This window comes from Cloeon dipterum, chromosome X (genome assembly GCF_949628265.1).
Source record: "Cloeon dipterum chromosome X, ieCloDipt1.1, whole genome shotgun sequence".
NCBI lineage: Eukaryota > Metazoa > Arthropoda > Insecta > Ephemeroptera > Baetidae > Cloeon > Cloeon dipterum.
The window spans coordinates 32679919-32704742 of NC_088790.1; the positions used below are offsets into that span (position 1 = coordinate 32679919).

General features: G+C 41.5%; 2 protein-coding genes across 2 annotated transcripts; both read right to left on the reverse strand.

The window, feature by feature from the left end:
- Nucleotides 1-835: 835 nt before the first annotated feature.
- Nucleotides 836-6242, reverse strand: LOC135946713 (uncharacterized). The gene is made up of 7 exons (XM_065495040.1): nucleotides 5979-6242; nucleotides 5277-5394; nucleotides 4171-4304; nucleotides 3417-3734; nucleotides 1247-1527; nucleotides 1029-1159; nucleotides 836-971 (listed from the first exon to the last, which is right to left on the reverse strand). The coding sequence occupies exons 1-7, from the start codon at nucleotides 6177-6179 to the stop codon at nucleotides 865-867; spliced, it is 1290 nt and encodes a 429-aa protein (XP_065351112.1). The 5' UTR covers nucleotides 6180-6242; the 3' UTR covers nucleotides 836-864.
- Nucleotides 6243-17577: 11335 nt separating this feature from the next.
- Nucleotides 17578-23571, reverse strand: LOC135947128 (uncharacterized). The gene has a single exon (XM_065495726.1). It carries the CDS (start codon nucleotides 23434-23436, stop codon nucleotides 21676-21678), a length of 1761 nt encoding a protein of 586 aa, XP_065351798.1. The 5' UTR covers nucleotides 23437-23571; the 3' UTR covers nucleotides 17578-21675.
- Between the last annotated feature and the right edge of the window lie 1253 nt (nucleotides 23572-24824).

Here is a 24824-nt window from a genome sequence, read left to right on the forward strand (position 1 = left end):
TTTTATACAGAACTGATTACGTTTTAAGTGTTTATTCAAGTGTCTAGCTTTAAGTTGCCTGTAAATTTATTTATTAATTTTAATTTTATAGATTTGAAATAAAAAATTCACTGTCTAAAATTGTTTTTAATATATTTAATTAAACAAATAATAAATAAATTATTATCAAACATAAATTAAAGATAAATTTTTTATAATAAATTTATTTGTGTATTTAATTTTTGAAATATTACGTATTGAAAAAATGCATCAACAGCTAACGAATTTGGAGCAGTGGAGCTCATCGTTTGCATAATGTCCAAGGTTGCTAAAATATAATCTGCAGATTACAGTTTTGATAACAGACGCGTGAATAATCAGCCGTCGCTTTTGGATAAGCATCAAACGGCCTCTATTGTGTTCATCGTGATTCCGATTTTTCGATAAACACTCTTTGATTAATCAAACTTGCAACACAGTAATTGACATTTTTCGCATAATTTGTTAAAGGAGAGACACTTAATTATTTCGTAATTTTGATAATTAGAGCCTGCTTGCGTCGTTGCTTGGTGAAAGCGCCCGACGCAACCGACTTTAATTAAAGTGTCTCTCCACGGGCGGTGCAATTTCATATAATATTTTCTCTATATTAATTCGCATAGCCACCGCGCTGCTTCATATTGAGTAGGCTCGCGTAAATTTGCCGGAGCAAAATTGCCTTTTTCTCGCCGCCCCGGCGCAAAATTAAAAAACGCCCAGTTCCCTTTTTCTGTCTCTTTTTTCTAATTCCTCCCACCGAGATTCTAAACAAATTTCTATGAATATTTGTATTTAAATTAAACCAACAGATTTGACTAAAATTTTAATATTTATCATAAACACTTTCTACGGAAGCTGTGAGTAGGTGTAGACGTAAATCTCATTGGCGGTGTAGCCGGCGGCAACAATCTCGTTGTAGCCGTCGTTGTCCAAGTCGACAATCGCATATTTTCCTGGGGCAGAAACAAAAATTTAAAAATTAAATAACAATTAAAAAAAAAAATTCCTACCTGTTGTCGTGCCATTGGTGTCGACCAGCAGGTGTTTTTTGTAGCTCCAGTCGGCAGGGTCCTGGCTCAAAGGTTCCAAAATGTAATGCTTTCCGTCGTCGTCGCCGGACACGAACACGTACGGTTTCTCCCTGAAATTAATCAAAATTAATACCACAAATAATTCTGCAACCGGGTGAGCGGCGGTGCGTCACCGGTTGCCTGGGCGCGTGATTTACCCGGACTGCTGGTGTTGGAGGCTCTTGTAGAAGGCTTGGGGGGCGCCGGGGGTCATGGCCTCCCCCGCGCCGGTCGGGTTGGCCGTGAAGTTGTCGGCGATCACGATTCGCTCCCACGGATCGGACCGGAAGTCGTCCGGAACGGGGAAAACGAACACGTTGCCCAGAGTGTGGTTGAAGCCGCACGCCATCACCTCGGGTCGGCCGTCCAGGTTCAGGTCGCCGACCTCCAGGTCGAAGATTAGGCCCACGTTCACGTCGTCAATCACCACAGACAGAAGCTGTTTTTAAAAAAGATTAAATTGATCATTTTCCAGAAATCGGAATCGGAATTATTCGGGTTATCAGGTTGGGCGACCTGAGGAAGGTCTCTGTGATACGAAAGAATGAAAAATCGTTAAATTTGGTCGAAATTACCGAATAAAAGTATTAAAAATCGGATCTCAGGTCGCGGGGTACCCTGAAAAAGGTCGTCAGGGTACCGCAGATCGAAGCCCCGTTCGATACCTATCCGATGAGGGGCCGTGGTCGACGATCGGATGAACGGCCGAATTTTAACAAAAATAAAACCATTTTTTGTGTACTCATTGAGCGATGTCCAAAAAGCGTAAAAATTTAATTTTAATTTTACTATTGGCGAGAAAAATCTGAAAATTGGTTTCCAGACCGGTGGTGAATTACTGCGTGCGATGGAGTTGGTAATACATCTTAAGTTTTAACCATTAAGAAAAAATGGCAAAATTTGGATTTCCCATGTTAACCTTATGGAGAAAGTGCAAAAATCACGTTTTTCAAACTTCAAATTCTGTTTCCTCCTAGGATTTTGATCGGATCGGCTTATATTTGGTCTTAAAATAATCTTAGATAAATTTCGCGTCGCTTGAAGAGCCATTTTTTATTTTTTTAACTGGACCGTTGAAATGGCCGGTGGAGTCATTGAAAATTTCAACTCTTTCAAAAATTAAACCGAAAAAATCGTGAAAATTCCAAAAATGATCCGATTTTGAAAAACTGCACACGGGTGGACGCGCCTTACCAAGGGGCATCGATTGGTACCCAAATTAAAGCCGTCCGGCCCATAGGGTCCCGCCTGGCCCCCAAAAACCACAATTGGCAAGTGTCACAAATCGCGTTTTTTCTACTTTAAAAATTAATAAACCGGCTCCTATGGGCCGTAGTGTCAAAAACCAAAGTTGGTTAGACTCACCGAAAGATTTTGCTTCGAGAGAACCCAAAGTCCGTCCCAAAAATCCGCACTATTTTAAAGGTAGAGGAATTAACTGAGCGGAAAAGTAAATTTTGCCTGGTGATAAATAGGAAAAGCGAAAGATTTATGCTGGTAATTATTTCTTAAATGGTCAGCGCGGTGAAACCAAAGGCCGGAGCAAAATGGATGGTGTAAATCTTTCTGGCGCAAAGTCACACATATCATCCGAGCTCCAAGGTTGCTCTTCTCCGGGCGTTTTATCAGCGCGGCACGCTCCAATACGTTCTTTAGAGACTCGTTTCTTATCAATGCACTCTCGCGTGTTCCTTGTTCAGGAATGCACCTTCTCTTTCTTATGCCTTCCTCTCGAGATTGGAATTCCTACCCACTCATTTTTCTAGATTGAGCTACGCACTCGGCTTGTTTGCAAATGCAAAAATCAATAAATTTCTTCTTGCTTAGCGAAAAAAATATTCAGCTTGAAGCTTGTCTCTGAAATCGTTCAATTTTTCTATTTAATTTAATTTTCTCTCACCACAGCCAGTTACACGCGACGCACAAATATGGCGTCTGGTAGAGTACAATATTTTTTATGTTATTTCTTAACTAACAGCCGATTAGCCCGGTTAATCGACCATAAGGCCAATGGAAATGCAACAAAATACGCGGGAATAAAATTATTAGGTCGGCACGCCTCTTTTTCGACGCTTCTGATTGGCCGACTGGATTTGCCTCCATTATTTCGACGCCATATTGACTTCTGACTGGCGGGAAAACCAACACAGATTGCAACCCGGCCCCCCGGTGAGAATTACGACTGCGCAGAAGGTTTTAAATTTGGTCACGCATGCGCAGAAACGAGTTTCAGCCTCCCTGTGATATTTAGGAGCTTGAACATACTGCGCATGCTTAAGATGCGCACAAAATTACTGCGCAGCTTCAAATTTCTAATTTTGAACTCACGGTGGAGGGGTCGCTGAGGAAGGAATCAGAGCCGTCGGCGGCGTAGAAGAGGACGAGGCGTTCGGTGAAGAACTCGGCGGCAACCACGACGGTAAAGTCCTGTCCGGCGGCCTGCAGGGTGGTCAACCGGAAGTAGACGTCGGGCCCGGAGGTAATCAGGTGCTGCGTCCAGCCCTCATACACGCCGTTGCCGGGGTTTTCCAGCCACAAGAGGTCGTAGGTCGGCGCGCCCAGGTTGAACCTGGCGGTCACGGCGTCCAACAGGCCGTCCTTGTTCACGTCGTACCAAATCACGCGGTGGTACGAAAACCCAAGCTCCTATATATGAGAGAAAAATTAATTAATAAAAATAATTTCATAGACTACCGTCTCTGACGAAGATTCTGAGCACACCAATCGGTTCCTGAGGGTCGAATTGGGTAAAGGGGACGTTTTTTCCGTTAAAAAAGTGCAGCGCGACGGTGCGAACTTTTTTCCCGCCAAAACAAATGAATGTGAGAAGTGCGCACGCGTCACAACTGGCTGGATCTGACTAAGAAGTCATTCGTACAGGTGGTCTCTCGGCAAAAGAGCTCTGACGCATGCGCAGTTCTCGCAATCATATTGTTTTGGCGGGAAAAAAAAAGCTCGCACCGTCGCGCTGCTCTTTATTAGCGGAAAGAATATTAAATCTAACTAATTCGACCCTCAGGAATCGATTGGTGGGCTCAGAAACATCGTCAAAGATGGTCTTTAATTAATACGAGGGAATTACGTCAAGTGAAGCGATGTTTCCGACTCTTTCCACGGGGTCGACGTCGGTGAAATAAATGTTGAGGGCTCCGGACTGTTTGCCTGGCACCAAGAAACCAGACGTCCAGATGACGCCTTCGCGTCCCACAACACTGCCTGCAATTCACCGAATTAAGATTTAAAAAACGCTCATGCTCTCGTTCCGAGCAAATAAAATGGAAACGTGTTTGCGCGGCAACAAATCAAGAAAGTAAGCCACGGCGGAGTACACGAAACGCCAATCACCCAGAGAACCGAGAACGCGCGCGCGGCTAAACAAAGCAAATAAAATAAAAGATAGACTTTCTCAGCAGTGCGGACAAGCCAGCACGGATCAATGAAGCTTTATTTCTCCTCACCGCACCGTCAGGTAAATAAAATGAAACAAAAAATTAATCCCGGCTTCATTTGCATGCGTGCCAGCCGGACGAATAAATATGAGAGACAGATTGGTTTGTTGCGGAATTTGCGCACCGCAAAATATACCCGCGCGCCTCTCATCTCGTGTCGAGTGAGTTTAGCCCAAAGGGAATTGCTCGAGGATTACGCGGAAAGTGGACAATGAGACCGAGATCCGGCTTACGGGGCGGCACTGCCCACATTTTCTCACGTACAGATGCGAGAAAAACGAAGAGAAATAAATAAAAGTTCTTGAAAATCTTATTCTTTATTTGAAGACCGCGTCTTTGAAGAGGTTTCTGAGCCCACCAATCGATTCCTGAGGGTCGAATTAGGTAAAATGGACATTTTTCCGACCAAATAGTCCAGCGCGACGTGCGAACTTTTTTTCCCGCCAAAAACAAATGAATGCGAGAAGTGCGCACGCGTCACACCTGGTTTGAGCACTGCCGCGAATGTCAGATTTAGCCAGCTCTGACGCATGCGCGCTTCTCGCATTCATTTGTTTTTGGCGGGAAAAAAGTTCGCACGTCGCGCTGGACATTTTTGCCGGGAAAACATCCACTTTACCTAATTCGACCCTCAGGAATCGATTGGTGGGCTCAGAAACTTCGTCAAAGACATTCTATAAATTAAAACCAATTTTCGCTTCCCAGCAGCTGGAATTCTCGGCAAGGTTTTGGCTCTTACTTGGCATCAAAATGGCTTCGTTGGGCCAGTAGTTTTGCTTGTCGATCAGGGTGGGTGCCCAGTTGGACACGTTGTTCAGCTGCCGTCCTGGCGAGCGCAGCAGGTAAATGTCGTCCCTCTGAAACACAATTCCACCAATTCCAGCTTTTTGCTTCAGTTTCGTGCTCGCATTTCCTCGTGACTCGTGCGGTTTTAATTAAACGCGTGTCTGCATAGTTATACCGCAAACTCAGCTGGCAGAAAACGTGACATATTCTGTTTTGGATAGTTAATTTTGTGTGTAATCACCAAATTCCCCGGAAAATTTAGCTTTTTTTATGAGGAAAATATCCTGGAAAAAATTAAGCTTTATTTTTCTGTTGGGAACGTTTTAAACAATCAATGTATACTAATTGTAAGTGGAAATAAAATAAATGTCACATAAAAAAACAATTAAAGTATTTAATTCGATATAGTTAATTTTAATTTAATTATTTATCACAATTTTCAAGCTGGATTTTTGTTTTATTTTTTTTATTAATGACTAGAATAATTTTACTTTGAATAATAAATTATAAAAATGCCCGAAATCCTTGTTAATTAAAAAATGTGAAACTATTTAAATTAACTGAATCTTGTTATAAATCAATTTATTAATTCGTATTAAATCAAATAAACAAATTCACAAAACAATTATTATTACGTAACGATCATTTTGCTCACCTGGAGAATGGCGTACGCATCAAAGTTGGAGATGTAGAGCGTGTATTTGTCGAGGGGGTCGACGTCTCGTTCCGTGGCGTAAAGCTGCACGTAGGCGGGATGTCCGAGGGGAAATTGGTCGATGAGGCGCGGCAACACGTTGTCCTGGGCACCGACCAACGCGACCACCAACGCCAAAACGACAACCAACGACGCACGCATCTTCAAAGTGTACACGCACTCGATTTTCGGCTTCTTTTATAATTTCCGCAACGATAAGGCCAAATGGGAGAGAGCCAATCAATCACATTCTTATGTTCACTCTTAAAAATAGATGACACACGTTATCTTTTACAAAATATGACGAAATTTCAGCTAATAGTTATATAAGAGCATGAACTCTAGAAGCCTGATTGCGATCTACGTTGGTTTTCCCGCCTGTCAGAAGTCAATATGGCGTCGAAATAATGGAGGCCAATCTAGACAGCCAATCAGAAGCGTCGAAAAAGAGGCGTGCAGACCTAAGAATTTCATTCCCGCGAATTTTAAATCTTTTTAAATCAGCCTGATGTGCCATCTAACGGTCGATTCGCCGATTACCGGGCTAATCAGCTGTTTGTTAACAATTTCCACTTTCCCGCCGTATTCTACCAGCGCGTGAATCCGGCCCCCGGTGATTTCGCTACTATAAATTTTCTGGCAATTTCTAAGCAGAAGCAAGTTGGTTTTCCCCATGAATGGGTATTTACTCCGCATCTATAACCGCGAGTGAAGAGACGTATTCGGACTCGAAGAACTCGAGGCCGCGCTTACATAGCACGTGCAAAGTTTGCTCGCATTCAATCTGTCGATTGGTGCTGACAAAATACGTGTCAATAATCAGCACTTTTCGATAAGCAAAAAAACAAAACAAAAAGTTTCGATAAGCGCCTTTGGGAATTTTCAGTTCTGTTTAATTGCAATTATTTTAATTGATGCCGAATAGAAAATCGAGAATTCCGCAATGTTGAAAATCTGCAGAAATGCGAGATGAGTTAAAACGGCGTATCACTATTATGCGTAAAGCCTGCTTTGTCAAAAAATTTATTCATCCTCGGTGTGATGGTGCTGGCTCTCCATTTTTCCTCATTTTATTTCGCGGCGCAGACTATGCAAAACCTCTCTCGACGGAGCTATTCCAATTTTTCATCTTCAGCGGTGCTCGTTTTTCCCTTTTATTTTTATGTGTAACCCTCGAAAGACTTAGAGCTAGCCTGTTTCAAACTATATAATACAAATGAGAAATCGGTACGCACTGTGTCAGAAACATTATTTTTAAGTTGTTAATTATTTTGTTTAAAATTTAAATATAAAGAATTAAATTTCCAATTTTTCGTACGCATCAAAAGAAGAGAAATGAGATGAATATGAAATTTCGACGTGAGTTTTGGCGCGTTGAAGAGCAGTGCCATCCAATTTGGCGGTTAATTTCTCAGCCAGTGCTCGACACCGCAATTATCCTGCCGTGCAACACCCAAAATCAATATTGTGTGCCACTCTTAAAACACTTGAGTTTCCCTCCGAAAAAGCAATTTCGGGAGATGCGAATCAATTAAAATTCTTCTTGCAGCTCTTTGCCGACAGCCAGCAATTTAAATTTCGAGTTTGAAGAAAATTAATTTAAATAAGGATTTCAAAAATATCAAAAATTCACTTTTTGCGCACTTTAGTTTATATAAATACTTTGAATTTCCTATTAATATTTTGTCCTGCCTCACAAAATAAGTAAAATTAGCCAATTTCTGTAGTATAACCTTTAAAAGCTTTGTATAGTCCGCAAAAAAATCCCTTTTGCCGCAGCGTGGCCTCCGCAAAATCAGCTTTTCATTTTCATCAACTTTGTTTCTTTGTCGAGTGCATGACGCGTTTTGCATTAGCATATTTTTAAATAGTTTCCTCCGAGCTACTTAGCAGCAAAATGCCGAAAACGCGGCTGCAGCACTTTTCCCGTTGGCGCGGTGGCGAAACTAAAAAAACAAAAATTTATTGTGTGCGCAAAAAAGGTGGCGTGAAATTTGCAAATATACACAGGCCATTAAAAGCGAAACCGCATATATGTAGTGGACACAACACTAACTCTCCGGTTTCGCTGTTTCGCTGGACACGAGAGCAAAATTAATTCCTCCAGACCTGCACTTTACGGCCCAGGAGGGCCCGAAACCCGACGACAAACTTTCACTCAAACGCCGGACACACACACACAGACACACACCGCTTCTAAATAATTTCCGCGCACGCGGTGCATCTGTTATTGCTTTACTTATACGACTCGCCACTCGACTGCTTTGTTTCTCGTTATGTTCGCAGGGAATTGCGGCCCCTAAACAAGCCGTAACCCCTCTGCTAGAATAACCAATTTTATTATTTCGACTGTTTTTCTAGAGGAAAGTTGCAGTTTATTTAAAATTGACAGGTTTTCATATTATTTTAGCTTCAGTTACCTTTACTTAAAGTACAGTTCTAGTATATTAATAAATATTAGTTGAAAACCAACGCTAAATTGCAAAAAACAGTCCTCAGGTCGCGCGACCTGAGGAAGAATGAAAAATCTTCGCTGATTATCGCCAAATGTGCTCAAAATTACTGAAAAAATTATTAAAAACCTGATCTCAGGTCGCGGGGTACCCTGAAAAAGGTCGTCAGGGTACCGCAGGTCAAAGCCCCGTCCAAGACCAGTCCGATGAGGGTTCGTGGTCGACGATGGGACAAACAGCCGAATTTTAACAAAAATAAAACCATTTTGCGCCTTCTCGTAATGCTGAAAAACCGAAAAAAATTAATTTAAATTTTTATATGGGCGTGAAAAGTCTTAAAATTGGTTTGCAGTCCAAAAATAAACCTGCGCGTGCGATTAAACCGGTGGGAATCCAGTATGGGCCCCCGGTCGGAAAAAAATTGCGAATTTTAGATGGAAAAAGTGTAAAAATCACGTTTTACAAAATTCAAAATGTATTTAGTCTTAAAATTTTGATTGGATCGGCTCGTATTTGGTCTTAAAATGATCCCAAATAAATTTTGCGTCGCTTGAGGAGCCATTTTTTCGAAAATTAGACCGAAACAATTCTTGGAAATTCTAAAAATAATAATTCGTGATTTTTATTTTGCTATAGAATTTTGTAAATTATATTATTGATATCTCAAAATGAAGTTGATCCCTTTATTAGGCTATCAAAAATAAAAACTTGAATATATTACTAGAAAATTTAAATTCAGCTCAAGATTATGCAGAAAAGTAACAACTATTTCCTTCGAGAACATTTTTGGCTAAGCTCCTTGCAAGGGTGGCGGCGAAAATTAGCATATTATAATTACGAAAACGTCGGAAATAATGTGGTACATGCGGTAGTGTGGAGAGATGGAGAGAAACATGAATGTTTAACCCTTTTTCGTTGCCTTTGATTTACTTTGGGACGCGATACATGCCAGAATTACGCTATTTTAAGATTAAAAACTGCCTAGAACCTCCATTGTTGAATTGTTGGCCCCCTGAACAAAATGATTTAATTCGTCTCATCGAAAAGTCGTCTGGATTTCTCATGAATGACCTGTGCCGAGGCGAGGGGGTGTGAAGGGGCGCGTGCGTCCACACGTGGATGGGGTTCGGGGGCGATGAGGGCGTCCGCGGCGCCGCGTTTCTCTCCAGTCTGCGTTTGGTGCTGCTCGAGCGCGGATATATTTATTCTACCTGCCGACTTGCCGAGTGTCCGTGTGCCAGCCCGTCTCTGCTCTGCTCTGCTCTGCTCTGCTCGGCCGCCCCCGCCCCCACCGCCCGCCGCCCCCGAGGTAACCGACTGTTTTAATTAAACTCTCGCTTTCGGCGCCTTCCATATTTTCTCGGCACACAGAGCCGAATTTTGTCTTCTAGGCACGAATTAATAATGGACACTTTACGAGCCAACTTTCCCGCCGCGTTTTGTAGCTCTTTTTGATAAGGGTCGTGCGGGCCGGAATGCAAATTAAACCAACACAATGGCACTTTGTGGGTTTTTTCCATCTTGATTGGCAAGATGAGACAGTTTTCCTTCCTCTAGACTTAATTCGCCACCTTTTATTTCGTTTATTCTTCTTCTTTTTCGTAAGTTTCGTAGTTTAAGTCGGTTTTATTATGTCTTCCGATATAAATGACCTTGTGGCAGTTTTCCCGAGAATTTTCTTCTTCTTAAATGTTAAAATAATATTTAAAGGATTTAAAAATAATTTTTAATAATAATAAACACACAAAATTACATAATTTTTGAGTTCTATCGATGCAAAACAACGATATTTATGCCAATTTTTAAATTTAAAATGATTAATTTAATTTTTAAATTCAAATTCTATTGGAAAATTAAAAAATAGCTCGAATGATTAGTTTTCCTTATTTTCTAATTTTTTGAACTATGAAAAACGCACAATTTGGGTTTTAAGCAATTAAAGCTGAGGTCTAAATCAACTTATTCGCTCCATAACAAAACAATTTCAGGCTTTTTCATTTAAATAATTTTTCCTTTCTAAAGGATTTTTGCCTCAATTTTGATTCTAAAAATATCAGAAAACGTAATGAACGAATTTGCGGGCCTTGAAAATAAATAAAAAATTCTTTTCTCCAAATTCTTACCGATTTTGTCCTAAAAATGAGACTAAAACGCGCATGAATCTTCCCTAGAAAGGCATAATCCAGCTGGGCTCGGTGCTCTAGTTATAATCACCCTTTCGCGAGTGCTGATGATGAGTTTTAAAACTTTATTCCATTACCCACTCGCTGGAGAGATAGAAATTTAATTTTTAATCGCCTCCTTGATCGACCGAGTGAATTTCGCACTTTCGTTTATCGCTCCTTTCGTGTCGCGCGCCGGCGGAAATTCCGTATTTGCATGCGCGACACAAGGTCTCGTCTTAATTACTCTCTTGTTTGCGCGACACCAAACAAAATCCGGAATTATAAATGCACCTTGATCCGCGGAGAGATTGCAATTATGAGATGCGTTTGTGCATCCGCACGAGTGATCAATCTCAATCTACATGAATTTCCACGACGTGCACGGATTATTAATCACCCTACGCGCGCTCACGACTCTCACGAGACGCAATTGATCCATTCACGCAAGATGAAACAAGAAATTAATCTGCTTTTTTATTTTACAGACTGCTCTGGAAATATTTAAACCCGAAACATGCTTCTTGGAATTTCATTTTATGAAAGTCTAGATAAACATGAGAAATAATTCATTACGCTGCTGCTTTTAATATTCAGCGTTTGAATATTACGAAAGTTCTGTGCGGAAAGCGTTCCATGCAAAACTTGACTTTTTCTATATTTCTAGTGGCGAATGTGAGCGCACAGTTTGCGGAAATCGACTCAGATGGCGGAGTTCTTGCGCAAAAACAAAGAAAAAAGGCCGTGAAATCTGGCTTTACATTTATTTCAGTCGCACCTGCCGCCCGCCCTTCAGCTAAAAATATTGCACACTAAATCGGCAGTCAATTTGAAGCGCTGCTCTCACGGTAAAAAACGGATTAAAACTTTCGGCAATTCAATTGGCATGTTGCTTCACATTCTTCAATTAAATTCAATTGGACAGGGAAGTGAAACAGCTGGAAAAATTGGTTCTTTTTCAACTTTTCGTGTTTTAAAACTTTTGGAAACTCCAAATCTTTGATTCTAACCATCATAAATGCAAAAACTACCCACCGATGGACTCGTCTCGACCACCCCCGACTAGCTGAAGGCTCTAGGGGGTGCTTAACCCAACATTAAAAATTAAATTAAAAAGAAACGAAAATTTAAGCATAATAAAAGCATTTTCCATGGGGCTGAAATTTAGGGGTGGAGGGTAAGCACCCTCTAAACCTTTCAGGTGGCTAGGGGAGGTCGAGACAAATCTAACGGTGGTAGTTTTTGCAATGCTGATGATTAGAACCCGAGATTTGGCGTTTGAAAAATAACCAAAATAAGAAATTGCTCATTTTCAATTTATTTGGCATTTTTGCACCTCTAAAACTCGGGCTCTAATTATCAGATTTGCCAAAACTAACCACCATTAGACTCTTCTCAACCTACACTAACCAACGAAAGTATTTAGAGGGTGCTTATCTCCATCCCCTTTCATCCCCATCGCTACAATGTTCATAAAAAGCGGCCGCCGTTCCTGCCGGAGCTCTCTGTTGCATCTTTCACGCTGTATTGGAACTTAGGGGTAGACGGTAAGCACCCCTCAACCCAACAGCTGGTCAGGGAAGGTTAATACGAGTGTAACGATGGGTAGTTTTTATCATTCTAATAATTAGAACCCGAGATTTCTAATTTTAAATTGTTAGCAAAACACGATTTTTTTTTTAAATTTGTGGAACTCCAAATCTCAGGTTATAATCATTAGGATTTCAAAAATTAGCCACCATTAGACTCGTATTGACTTTCCCTGATCAGCTAAAGGGTTTATTAGGTGCTTACCCTCCACCCCTTTCAACCCCTGCTACAACTTCAGTAGGAAAAAGTGTCCAAATGAAAACACATGCTTCCAGAAGGCTTAAATTTTGATTTTAAGGATCCAAAACTAACGTAAATTTTTATTCTTTGCCTTATTTTAATATTTTAATGGTTTTTATTTTCATTTAATTAACAAAAAAATACGTTTTTACTCCTATTAAATGGGTTTAAACTATAAGAGGGTGGAGGGTTAGTAGCCCCATAAACAATTTAGTGGCCTAGAAGAAATTCATAATAAGGGTTACAGTGGTTAGTCATTCTAATGATTAGAACCTGAGATTTGGAGTTCCAAAAATTTGCAAAACAAAAAATCGAAAAAATCGTGTTTTACAATCATTTTAAACCCCCAAATTTCGGGTTCTAACCACCAGAATTGCGAAAATTACCCACCGTTAGACTCGTCTTAATCTCTTCTAACCAGCTAAAGTGGGTACTTACCCTCCAACCCTATATTTATAAAATAACATTCTTATTAAAAACGTAAAAAACTCACATTGCTGGAATTTTTTATTTTTATTTTTTTAAATTTAAAATTGTTGAAGGGGTGTTGAAAGGGGTAGTTTTCTTAATTCTGATAATTAAAACCCGAGATTTGGTGTTGGCAATATTTTCAAGTGGAACTTATTTATTTTAATCAAAAAATGACCTTTTTACACTTCCCAGGGTAAATAGCTAATGGCGGAAAGGTTTATAGGATGGTGCGTGCTGCGGCCTGCATTTAAACGCGCGCACGGGCAGAAATAACAGAGAGCGATGGCTGCGCATTCTTCCTTCGCCGCGCGCGCTCACAGGCAGTTTGATGCATTTACGAGAATTCCCAGTTTCATTTGCATCCGCGGCGCGCTGCAACGCGCTGCAACGCGGGAGAACCGATAAATTAGCCTGATAGGACGTGTGCGAGTTTAATGCCATTTGCATCCAGTGCAAAAGGGGTTTAAAACCGACCGACCGACCGCGCCACGCTGCTCCTCGTGCAATAATTAGCTTTGTTCTGCAACGACACAATCTGCATGAAAAAGAATGACACCCAGCGCGACAGGCAGACAGACACCGTCATTTTTAAATTTCTGCTTATTTATGCGGTGCACAGAAACTAGAAAAAGGTGCGCCTCGTGCATGCAATACAAAAGTTCGTGTTTTTATCCTTCCTGCTTTTCTAATTCAAACGGTGAGCATAAAGTATCATAATTGTATCATTACTTTATGGATGTGTGCTGATTTGGGGCAGAGTTGCCCTGTCAGCCCATAATAAACTTAAATTTTGAAACTAAAGTGGCTCCTTACTGTAAAATCACGATTTATTCCACAATTTACTGAGATTTTCCATGAAATTCGTTACCAGACTGTCTCTGACGGAGTTTCTAAGCCCAACAGTCGATTCCTGAGGGTGGAATTAAGTAAAGAAGATCTTTTTTCCGTTAAAAAAGTGCAGCGCGACGCGCGAATTTTTTTTCCCGCCAAAACAAATGAATGCAAGAAATGCGCACGCGTCACAGCTGGTTTCAGCACTTGGCCGCCTGTACGAATGACTTCTTTGTCACATCCAGCCAGCTCTGACGCATGCGCACTTCTCGCATGAAGATTGTTTTGGCGGGAAAAAAAGTTCGCGCGTTGATTTCCACTTTTTTAACGGAAAAAATATCCACTTTACCTAATTTGACCCTCAGGAATCGATTGGTGGGCTCAGAAACTTCGTAAATGATGGTTTTAACTTATTTCCAGTCTCGAGTACATTCTCTCTACCTTTCAATTAAATAAATCTTAAGTCCACTTCACGTGGCGTGTAGAGTTTTCCAGTTAAATAAATCCCTGCTTCAAAGAACAGGAATCTAGTTCAATTAACTCAGAGCCGGGATAACTCGCTGCAAAAGAAAAGCAGGAAAGTCGCTTAAAGTAGATCACTAATTGGAAAATAATAAATTTTCCACGTGCTTTGAAGCCGGACTTTCTTTCTTTCTTTCTTTCCCCTGGCGAAGGAAGGTAAATTATGATTTTGTCCTGGGAACGAGGGTTGTCTCGTGTTTTGCTCCCCTATACGGAGGGAGCAATAATGATTATTGCGTGCGCACTTTAATTAAAGCACGGCGTTTTCTTGGTGTTTCTCCGTTCGGATTTCCTTGCCATCAGCAGCAGCAACGAGAGTGTGCGAATTTGCAGTCTGGTCTAATTAACGGCGGCGCGCGCGGCGTGCACCATTTTTCCAATTAACCTGAATTGCGTTGCAGGTAGAACGACAGCTAGCGCGCCGTAAAAGCAGCGCTCGTTCTTTTATTTCTCACCACCCGAGATGGTTCAATTTTTTTTTAACAGCTCGGATTTATCGCGGCCGTTTGCTTTGTCGGTTTCTCATCCATTTGACGGCAGATTTATGCGATGGCCGCCGTTATTCCGCTTTCGCCCGCGCACATACACACCTCCTCAAATGGGTCCCAGCTGCTTTATTAACTTTCAGCACGAAAATTGAACCATAAAAATCTAAATAAAAGTGAGAAGAATCTCGGAATTTTACGAATTTTGGGGTGCATAAAGGGGGTTGAAGGGTTGGCACCCTTAGACTAGTTCTAATTTCTAGGGGAGGTTGAGACGAGTCTATTGGTGGGTGGTTTTTTAAATTCTGATAATTAGAAGCTGAGATTTGGGTGCTCAAACATTCTTTGAAAGGCAGGAAAAACATCGAATTTTTTTAGTTTTTATTTTTTAATAAAAAATTAAGACAAAACTGAATACCCTATTTTAACTCTTCTAACTTAATTTTTTGCGCACTACAAGATGGATATGTTCGATTTTAAAAATTTCAATTTATTCCTTTTCAAATTTGAGTTTAATTTCAAAAAAATCGATTTTATTGACCTTTACCTTTGACCTACCAATTTGAGGTCAACAGAAAAGTTGTTTCTCTCAACAAGACGAGTTCAACGGTGTCCAAGTTTTTGTTCTACAGCCACTTTGAACCGATTTAGAGGAAACTCGATAAAAATGTCTGAGTTTTCAGTCGGATAAGATTAAATTGTTAATGCTGCCAACTTCTTATAAGTGGACTTTTCGGCTACCTGTAGAACTGCCGGGGCGTTGCCATTTACTGCTACTTCCCTCTTTTCCGCTTAGCAAACAAAGCATCCGGCTTGCAGCTTGAAAGTATTGTTTTCCTCTTATCAAGTTGGCAGACGGGAAACAGCTCGAAAAGTTAGGCCGTGTCGTGTTCTTTTTGCCCTGGCAGGGATTAATTCGCCAAGGTGCGCAACCAACCCTCCGAGTCGCCATTTTATCACGCACAATAACTTGTGTCTGCTGCCTCTGATTAAACGAAACTTTTCGCCTCGGCATAAATTGATTGGAAATCGCGAGTTGCTAATTGCAAAAGCAGGTAGACGCCGGCAATTTAAGACGTCCCTCCTTGGCTGAAATGCCGAAAAGCAGCAGCACGCGCCACCGTCTAGACGTCATTAACAAACTAAAACTCTGCCAAATTAGATTGTCACTTTTTCTCGCTGCGAGTGCAAATTTTTCGTCCGACCAAACGGCCTGAAAAGATTTTTCTGCCCTTCACATTCATTTTTGAGCGTCTCCATTCGAGCAAACGGCGGACCCGCATGCGAAATTCCCTCTTTGCCAGCAGACAGGGTTGCCACAACACAGATATTTTGGTTTTGTTCAAATTTCTTCCTATTATTTTATTTACACAAATAAATTCAAGCGTAGCGATGGCAGCGACACAGCGGCAGCCTGAAAAATTAAGCTGAGCGGCCATTGTGGCGCTGCCGTCGGTCTAAAAGCTTCTCTGATTGGTGCTTTCGAAAAAAAGCCCGCCAAATCAACGGTTTTTACGATTCCATCGATTTTCGGCATTTTTAATCGAGTTTTTCAGCCGACTAACCTAATTCGAAACCCAAGGAATCCAGTTTTACCACCAAAAAGATTAATTTCCTTGTAGAATTTAAAATAGTTACCGAAAGAGTTTATAATTTGAATTTCTAGTATAAAAAGTTTGTTTAAAGTGAGGTGAGACAAGTTGTAAAAGTGGTGATTCACGAGCTGCTGGCGGCGGGAATAATATGTCTGGATTTATAGCGCTGGCAACCCTATTATGCGAGCGAGAAATTTAGACTCTCAAATGCTAATGATGATGGGTGTGCCGGGGAGCAAAGTGAGCCATATTATGCGCTCGCTAAACTTGGTGCCGAGTAAACACGCACGCTCTGGCGTCTAGCAGAAAAAGAGAGAAGGCCAAATATTGATAAAATAATAAAAAAGAAGGGTGAGAGGCTGACGTCCTCCTCCTTGGAATATTAATACGAATTTATCATTCGAGTTCTGCAACTGAATTTTCTCGCAAACTGTTTGCTTTGCTTTTATTGGCGGCTGCGAAGACGAATCGACTTTTTCGAGGAAGCGCCGTGTCAATTGCAAGCAAAGTGAATAAACGGCCGGATGCTTGCCAGTTTTTAACAACTGTCCCGTTCAGCTCGGCACGCCTCCGATTGACGCAGAGAAAACGTCCGGGACTTGTCAAAGGGTGAAAATCGCGTCTCACGCAGCTGCCTTTCAGGCACAAAATCTCAGACGCTTTGCAATGCAGAAATTGATTTAAATTGAAACCTCAAAGGTGAAGAAATGTATTTTATTTCATCTGTGTTTTTTTGAGAATGTCTCTGACGAAGTTTCTGAGCACACCAATCGATTTCTGAGGGTCGAATTTGTTAGAATTGATATTTTTTCCATTAAAATAGTGCAGCGCGACGTAAGAACTTTTTTTCCCGCCAAAACAAATGAATGCGAGAAGTGCGCACGCATCACAGCTGGTTTGAGCACTGCCTGTGCTAATGACTTCTTTGTCAGATCTTGACGACGCATGCGCCCTGCTCGCATTCATTTGTTTTGGCGGGAAAAAAGTTCTTACGTCGCGCTGCACTATTTTAACGGAAAAATATCAATTCTAACTAATTCGACCCTCAGGAATCGATTGGTGTGCTCAGAAACTTCGTCAGAGACGATCTGGCAAGGATTTTGTAGGATCAATCCAGTTCAATGTCAAATTCTTCTTGAATCAATTTAAAAAAAGAACGACCGCCATTTTCAGATTGAAATGGCTTGTGCTTTTGCAAACTGCGTTATAACGACACAAAAGTCGCTATTATTCAAAATCTACTAAGCTAACAAACTCCGGACTCAAATTAGCTCAACTCTCAGTTCGTGGAAATTCGACCTTTAAAATGAAGTTAAAGTGTTGCTGGTGTATACGGATAAATTAAACATTAAACAATTAAATTGTAGAATAGTTATTATTAAATAGAATATTGATAATGTAACGAGATAATGGTAATTTAATAATAATTGTGATATAGAACAATTTGGGGTTTACAATAATTGGGGAATAGGCCTATCAATGAAAAAAATATTCGGAATCGGAAGATACGGAAAAATACGCGCGCACACGAGTCTGATATTGTACTTAACGTTTGACGATCTATACGATGGGTGAAGAAGGAGTCGATGACGGCGCCGACGACGACGAACGGTGACGCTCAAACCGAGGACGTCTCCCGTGCCGTAGTCGCGCAAGATGAAGGGAGCTGCTACACACGAAGGGTCCAGGCAAGGTGTTGTTTGCCGACCACTTCAGGATGGGGAGGTGCCAGCCTAAACGTCTGAAACGGACCACCAAAAGACGGGGCTGCACCAGGGGTAACGAAGGAGCCCACCAGGGCTACTTCACTCGTGACCGAGCTTCTGTTAAATCCGTCCTGCCTACGGACGAAACATTTGCCGAGACCTTCTGTCGAAACCATCAAGAAGGTCGGCGGACAAAGGTTATTGGGCGACTGACTGACTTTCGTGCGAGAGGTCGCAACCTTTCCCCTCGTGGTAGACCTATTTCGCGCGCAGCTCAGGTGTGGGAGTCTTCTCCTTCTTGTTGCACTCTGCACGCACTGTTTTACACTCGTTGTACGCGCGGCGCGATTTATTAAAAAAAAATATAGGGACAGGGGATATGGGAATCACAATCATTATTTAATTTACCACATATCGTTATACTCCCCTCCCCGAAAGAATAATTTTTCAGAAGGAAAAATTATTGTCTTTGGCCTGCGTGTTTTAAGTCCTTCACATGAAATTCTCCAAAACTAACAGAATGATTAGATGGATCAACTAACTTGAAAATATTATCTGCCACTTGTCTTTGAAGCAAATACGGACCAACAAAATATGGCAAAAGTTTGGCAGTAATTCCAGCACCCTTCTTTGATAGGGCGTAATTCTTTTTCATTACTAAATCTCCTATTTTGAAATCAGAAGGACGACGACGCAAATCGTAATGGCGTTTATTTTTCTGGCTAGCTTCAAACATTTTAACCTTAACCAATTCATGAATTTTCTTTAACTTTGGAAATCTAGCTGCGTAATTTTCAATTAAATTAGGCGCTGAAAAATCACACTCTTTAATTGCTACTGAGCCATCAAAGGTTGGCTGTCGCGCCATAAAAAGGAAATAAGGCGAATATCGCGTTGTTTCATGAACTGCAGAATTAATAGCAAACGCAATTTGAGGCAAGTTGCGGCACCATTCCTTCTGGTTATCGCTTATGTAACAACGTAAAATCGTCTCAAACACTCTATTCGTGCGCTCCGACGGATTTGCCGCGGGATGATAACGAGGAGTGTACTGTAACCTAGCATTGTATTTTCTAGCCATATCTTTAAATGTTGAGCTGTGATATATTTTAGCATTATCTTGTACTAATAATTCTGGTGCACCATATTGCTGAATAGCTGACTCAATAGCGTTACAAACTGATTTCGCTGTGGCGTCTTTCAAAGGGAACAGCATGACAAATTTAGTGAAAAAATCTACTAAAGACAAAACATAAGTAAAACCTTTAAGGCTTCTTGGAAATGGACCAACCAAGTCTGTGCAAACAACTTGCCAGGGGCGATCCACCACGCGTGAATTCATTAATCCTGCACTTGCAGACTGACAAGGCTTTTGCGCCAGACATTGGTGACAATTTGCTACAAATTTGGAAATGTCAGCTTTCATTTTCGGCCAATAATACTGCTCGCTAATTCTATTGAACGTCTTGAAAAAACCAAAATGACCTGCCTCGGGTGGATTGTGCATTTTCTGCATTATTTCGTTACGTGTAGATTTTGGCACGACTAATTTGTAACACGCGTCCTCTATCGGATTCCACGATTTAACTATTTTGTACAGTCTGTCTTGCACGACTTTAAACAAAGGGAATTTACTTGGATTCTGCTGCACTGCATTCATGAGATTCACATACCACCGGTCATTTATTGGACTTCTAATATTTAACTGCGCCACTTTAACGTTATCAGCAAAAGAACGTGAAAGTAAATCTGGAACGACGTTCAATTTTCCTGGCTTATGCATAATTTCAAAATCAAACTGTTGCAATTTGAACTTCCAATTGGCTAGGCGACCTTTAGGCTTTTTAAGGTCCTGAATAAATTTCAGAGGCTTATTGTCCGTCACAATCAAAAACTTATTATATGACAAGTAACCTTCAAGCTTCTCAATTGACCAAATTACAGCTAAAGCCTCTTTCTGCATTGTGGGGTAATTTTTCTCGGCATCTGTTAGCAAGCGGCTAACATAATAAATTGGTCTCTCGCCATCATCAAAAATTTGAGACAATACGCCTGAAATACCGTAATCTGAAGCATCAGTTGAAAGAATAAACGGCTTATTGAAATCTGGCAAACGAACCACAAGATCAGATGCGAGTATATTTTTACTCTTTATCCATGCGTTTTCTTGCTCTTCTCCCCACATGAACGGAATTTTCTTACGAGTGAGTCGCACTATTGGCTCAATAATCTCACTCAACTTGGGAAACAGGCGGCGGTAGTAAGACATTACGCCAACAAATTGTCTTACTCCCTTTTCATTTTTCGGACGTGCCAAATTCAAAATTGATGCGACTTTCTCCGGATCGGTCCGCAATCCATTTTGGTCTAGGATATAGCCGAGAATTTTTATGGATTCCCTCAGAAATTTGCTTTTCTCCCAATTTGGAGTCATTCCCGCATTCTTTAACAGTCGCAAAAATTCTTGAATGACATCTTTATGTAACTCGTAGCTTGGCGTTGCGATGAAACAATCGTCAATATACGTGTGTACATATTTCGCAATCCAAGAACTATGAACAATTCGATCAATGACGCGAACAAATCCTGGGCCGCTATTCTTCGCACCAAACGGAATTACAGTAAATTGCAACTGTCCTCTGCCTGGCACGAAAAATGCAGTTTTGGCTTTGCTCTCCTCATCTAACCCAATTTGCCAATAGCTTTTCTTTAAATCAATAGTGGACAAGTACTTAAAATTAGCGAGATTATCAATAATATTCGCAATTAATGGCACTCCATACGCATCCGTTTCCGTTACTTTATTAACTTCTCTCATATCAATAACAAATCTTGGTTCTTTCTTCTTGTCCGGATCCATAACAAGGAAAACCGGTGATGACCATGGACTGACACATGGCTCAATCACGCCTAACTCAAGCATCTTATCAACCTCTTTGTGCAAAATGTCTAATGATTTTGGGGGCAAATAAAATTGTTTACTCTTGACAGGAGATGCTGCACCTGTCTCAATGTGATGTTGTGTGAAATTGCATCGACCAAAATTTTTAGGAAAATCAGCCTTTATGCGAGCAATAAAATTTTCAAAATCGTTCTGCAAAGAGTCTGAAATTAAACTAATTTTTGGCATCACATTGTCCCTATCGCAGGAGGTTGAATTGCCACCCAAAATATATTGACCTGAGCTCACGTCTGGCACAAATTTAGTCTCAAACCAAAAATTCAGACCCAAAATTAGACTAGTTTCAATTGATGGCACAACTAATGACTTAATTATGAAATTCTGGTCTGACAGCGTAATCGGCAAATCTACTTGACCTAACACAGGCTGGCAAGATTTATCAGCTAACTCTACTTGAGAAACACAACAATTTTGAATTTTAATGCCTAATCTATCAATGAGCTCTTTGCCTAACCTGCCTAAAATGCAAACAGAAGCGCCGCAATCAAGTAAACCAACAACTGGATTATCCAATATTTTTACGCGCAAAAATAATCTATTATCAAATTTGTCCACCTCCAGTTCGTCGCTACTCTCGCTCAGCGTATCCCCTTTACATTTCAGTAAAATTCCGCCTAATTTTTCGCGAACATAATCAGTTCTTAGTTTCCAGATGTGCCTTTGCCAAGATTTGTTTGAGCGCCTTGCACTTGACTCACATTTTGGGGTTTGCTGTCGCTTTGCGCTACCGGACGAGCGACCCCCGACGGGTTTTTTGAATTCGTGCAAGAAATACAATTTTTACGCACGATCCCGTCTTTCCCACATCCCCAGCAGAAAGCTCCCCTGCGCGGCTGTGCGCAATTTCTGAAACTGTGTCCCTGCTGGAAACAGTTCCAACACACCTTGGCCGCAACAGCGAGATTTGACTGCTGCGATGCATTTCCCTGTGGCGCGTGAATCAAAGTTTGCCCATTAGAAACACTACTGCCCACATTCTGCTGCCGCGCGCGAGCAGAAAAATGCGCATTTGCACGCTGCGAATTGTCGTGCGCCGGCCGAACACCTGAACGAGCGCCCGCGCCTGCATTTCGGTATGAAAGTGCAGCACAGCAAATCTCACCAGGCGTGTGACCAACACAACACAATTCTGCCACACTGACTTTCCCTTTCTCATCTTTCTTGTCCGCTTTCTCACTAACTCTATACGCAAATTCTGGCTCAACAGGATCTTCCTGCGCCTGCGGATCTTTATATTTGTCAATCAAGTGCTTCACTGATTCCAAATTCAAACCCCTTCCTTGCAAATCATCTAAACTGTGAATTTCCCCCCAGGGCAGATTTTGCAACCAATATGGGGCCAATCGCTTTCTTACGAATTCCAATTTTTCCCGCTCGGATGGAGGATTGCTAAGCAGGGAAAACAATGTCTCCATTTCCGAACAAAACAAATTAAGCCTTTCGTCGCGGGCTTGCCTGCGCGAACGCAATTGATCCCATAACCGGTCATCATAATCTGGAGGTTTAAAATTTGCAATCAGATGCGGCTCAAATTCCACCCACGAGTGCCACTTCTTGTGGTTCATGAGAAACCAAGCCTTCGCCCTACCCTCAAATAAATGATGGGCAGTGTCCCAAAACTCGGAGTCTGTCAAATTGCTCTCTTTTCGCTTAAGTTCGATTTCCCGCAAGAAACTAGCCAGTGACCTTTTACTGGACTGCTCGCCCGAAAATGTCACTTTCCAATCCCTTGTGTAAATCCTCCGCTTCGAGTTACAATTTGGCACCAATAAGACGCCGCTATTTTGACGACTCTCTAACGACGCTTGATTTAGAATTTGATCATGCGACACGGGAACAAAGTATTGCATTTGCGGCCCGTGCGCTGCAGCTGCGAACCCAAAATCGCTCGGTGCACCAATTTGATCTAGCTGCTCAAATGAATCATTTAATGTCTCTAAAAGCGATTTTGCGTTACTCGTGCTGGGCTCCTCAGTATCTAATATTCCGCTTCGCAACCAGTCAAAACTCTGTTGCAAATGGACCTTCAGCTTCGTAATCGAGTCGGCTAACCTGTCGTCATACAGCTCGATGCGCTGCATACGCATGAAAGCATACGCGATTCTCGATCTCAGCTTCCGTGCCTCACTTGATTTTTTCGATTCGCAACACAATTTGACTGCTTGTTTCACCGAAACTAAATACTCAGCTAATGATTTAGCTTCTGCATCTACTGCCTCTTTGCCTACTACCTTCAGAGGAGCAGCAGCTGCGGCCGCTTCATTCTCAATCGCGCTCTTTAAATTATCGCGCAGAATAGACAAACTTTCGCCCTCTATGCCACGAAATTTGCATTCTGCCTCAACATCCTCTCTGGGCAAGCGATCCCATTCCAGCTTAATGGAATCCATGCTTTGTGCCATCTTAAAAATCTTACAAATCTAAATAACTCTAACACGAATGACAAAAATTCAACAAGAAATTTCTAAAAATGTAACGATAAAGTTCTAAAAATTCACCAATAAATATTCAGAGGGATGATTGGCACTTTCTTTCGATATGAGAGATAAAATTGCTCAAACGTTACGCATTCCTATCCTCGCATCCAATTACGCTAGAAATCCTCACTAGCCGAAATTCTTAAATTCTCAACACGCCAAATCATCACACAGCAACTTCAATAAATAATTTAATGTTGGGCGCCATTTATAACGACACAAAAGTCGCTATTATTCAAAATCTACTAAGCTAACAAACTCCGGACTCAAATTAGCTCAACTCTCAGTTCGTGGAAATTCGACCTTTAAAATGAAGTTAAAGTGTTGCTGGTGTATACGGATAAATTAAACATTAAACAATTAAATTGTAGAATAGTTATTATTAAATAGAATATTGATAATGTAACGAGATAATGGTAATTTAATAATAATTGTGATATAGAACAATTTGGGGTTTACAATAATTGGGGAATAGGCCTATCAATGAAAAAAATATTCGGAATCGGAAGATACGGAAAAATACGCGCGCACACGAGTCTGATATTGTACTTAACGTTTGACGATCTATACGATGGGTGAAGAAGGAGTCGATGACGGCGCCGACGACGACGAACGGTGACGCTCAAACCGAGGACGTCTCCCGTGCCGTAGTCGCGCAAGATGAAGGGAGCTGCTACACACGAAGGGTCCAGGCAAGGTGTTGTTTGCCGACCACTTCAGGATGGGGAGGTGCCAGCCTAAACGTCTGAAACGGACCACCAAAAGACGGGGCTGCACCAGGGGTAACGAAGGAGCCCACCAGGGCTACTTCACTCGTGACCGAGCTTCTGTTAAATCCGTCCTGCCTACGGACGAAACATTTGCCGAGACCTTCTGTCGAAACCATCAAGAAGGTCGGCGGACAAAGGTTATTGGGCGACTGACTGACTTTCGTGCGAGAGGTCGCAACCTTTCCCCTCGTGGTAGACCTATTTCGCGCGCAGCTCAGGTGTGGGAGTCTTCTCCTTCTTGTTGCACTCTGCACGCACTGTTTTACACTCGTTGTACGCGCGGCGCGATTTATTAAAAAAAAATATAGGGACAGGGGATATGGGAATCACAATCATTATTTAATTTACCACATATCGTTATAGCGTTGCAATGGGAGGTTTGTTTGCCTGACATAAACAGGTGCAGAGTGGCGGAAGTAGCGCAAACTGCGTCCAAACACACTCGGATTTGTTTCACTGGCCGCACTTTGGCAAACAAAATCGGCATTATTTGCCAAAGCTGCTGCCAGAGCAAATTATGTCGAATGGAACACCCTCATCATT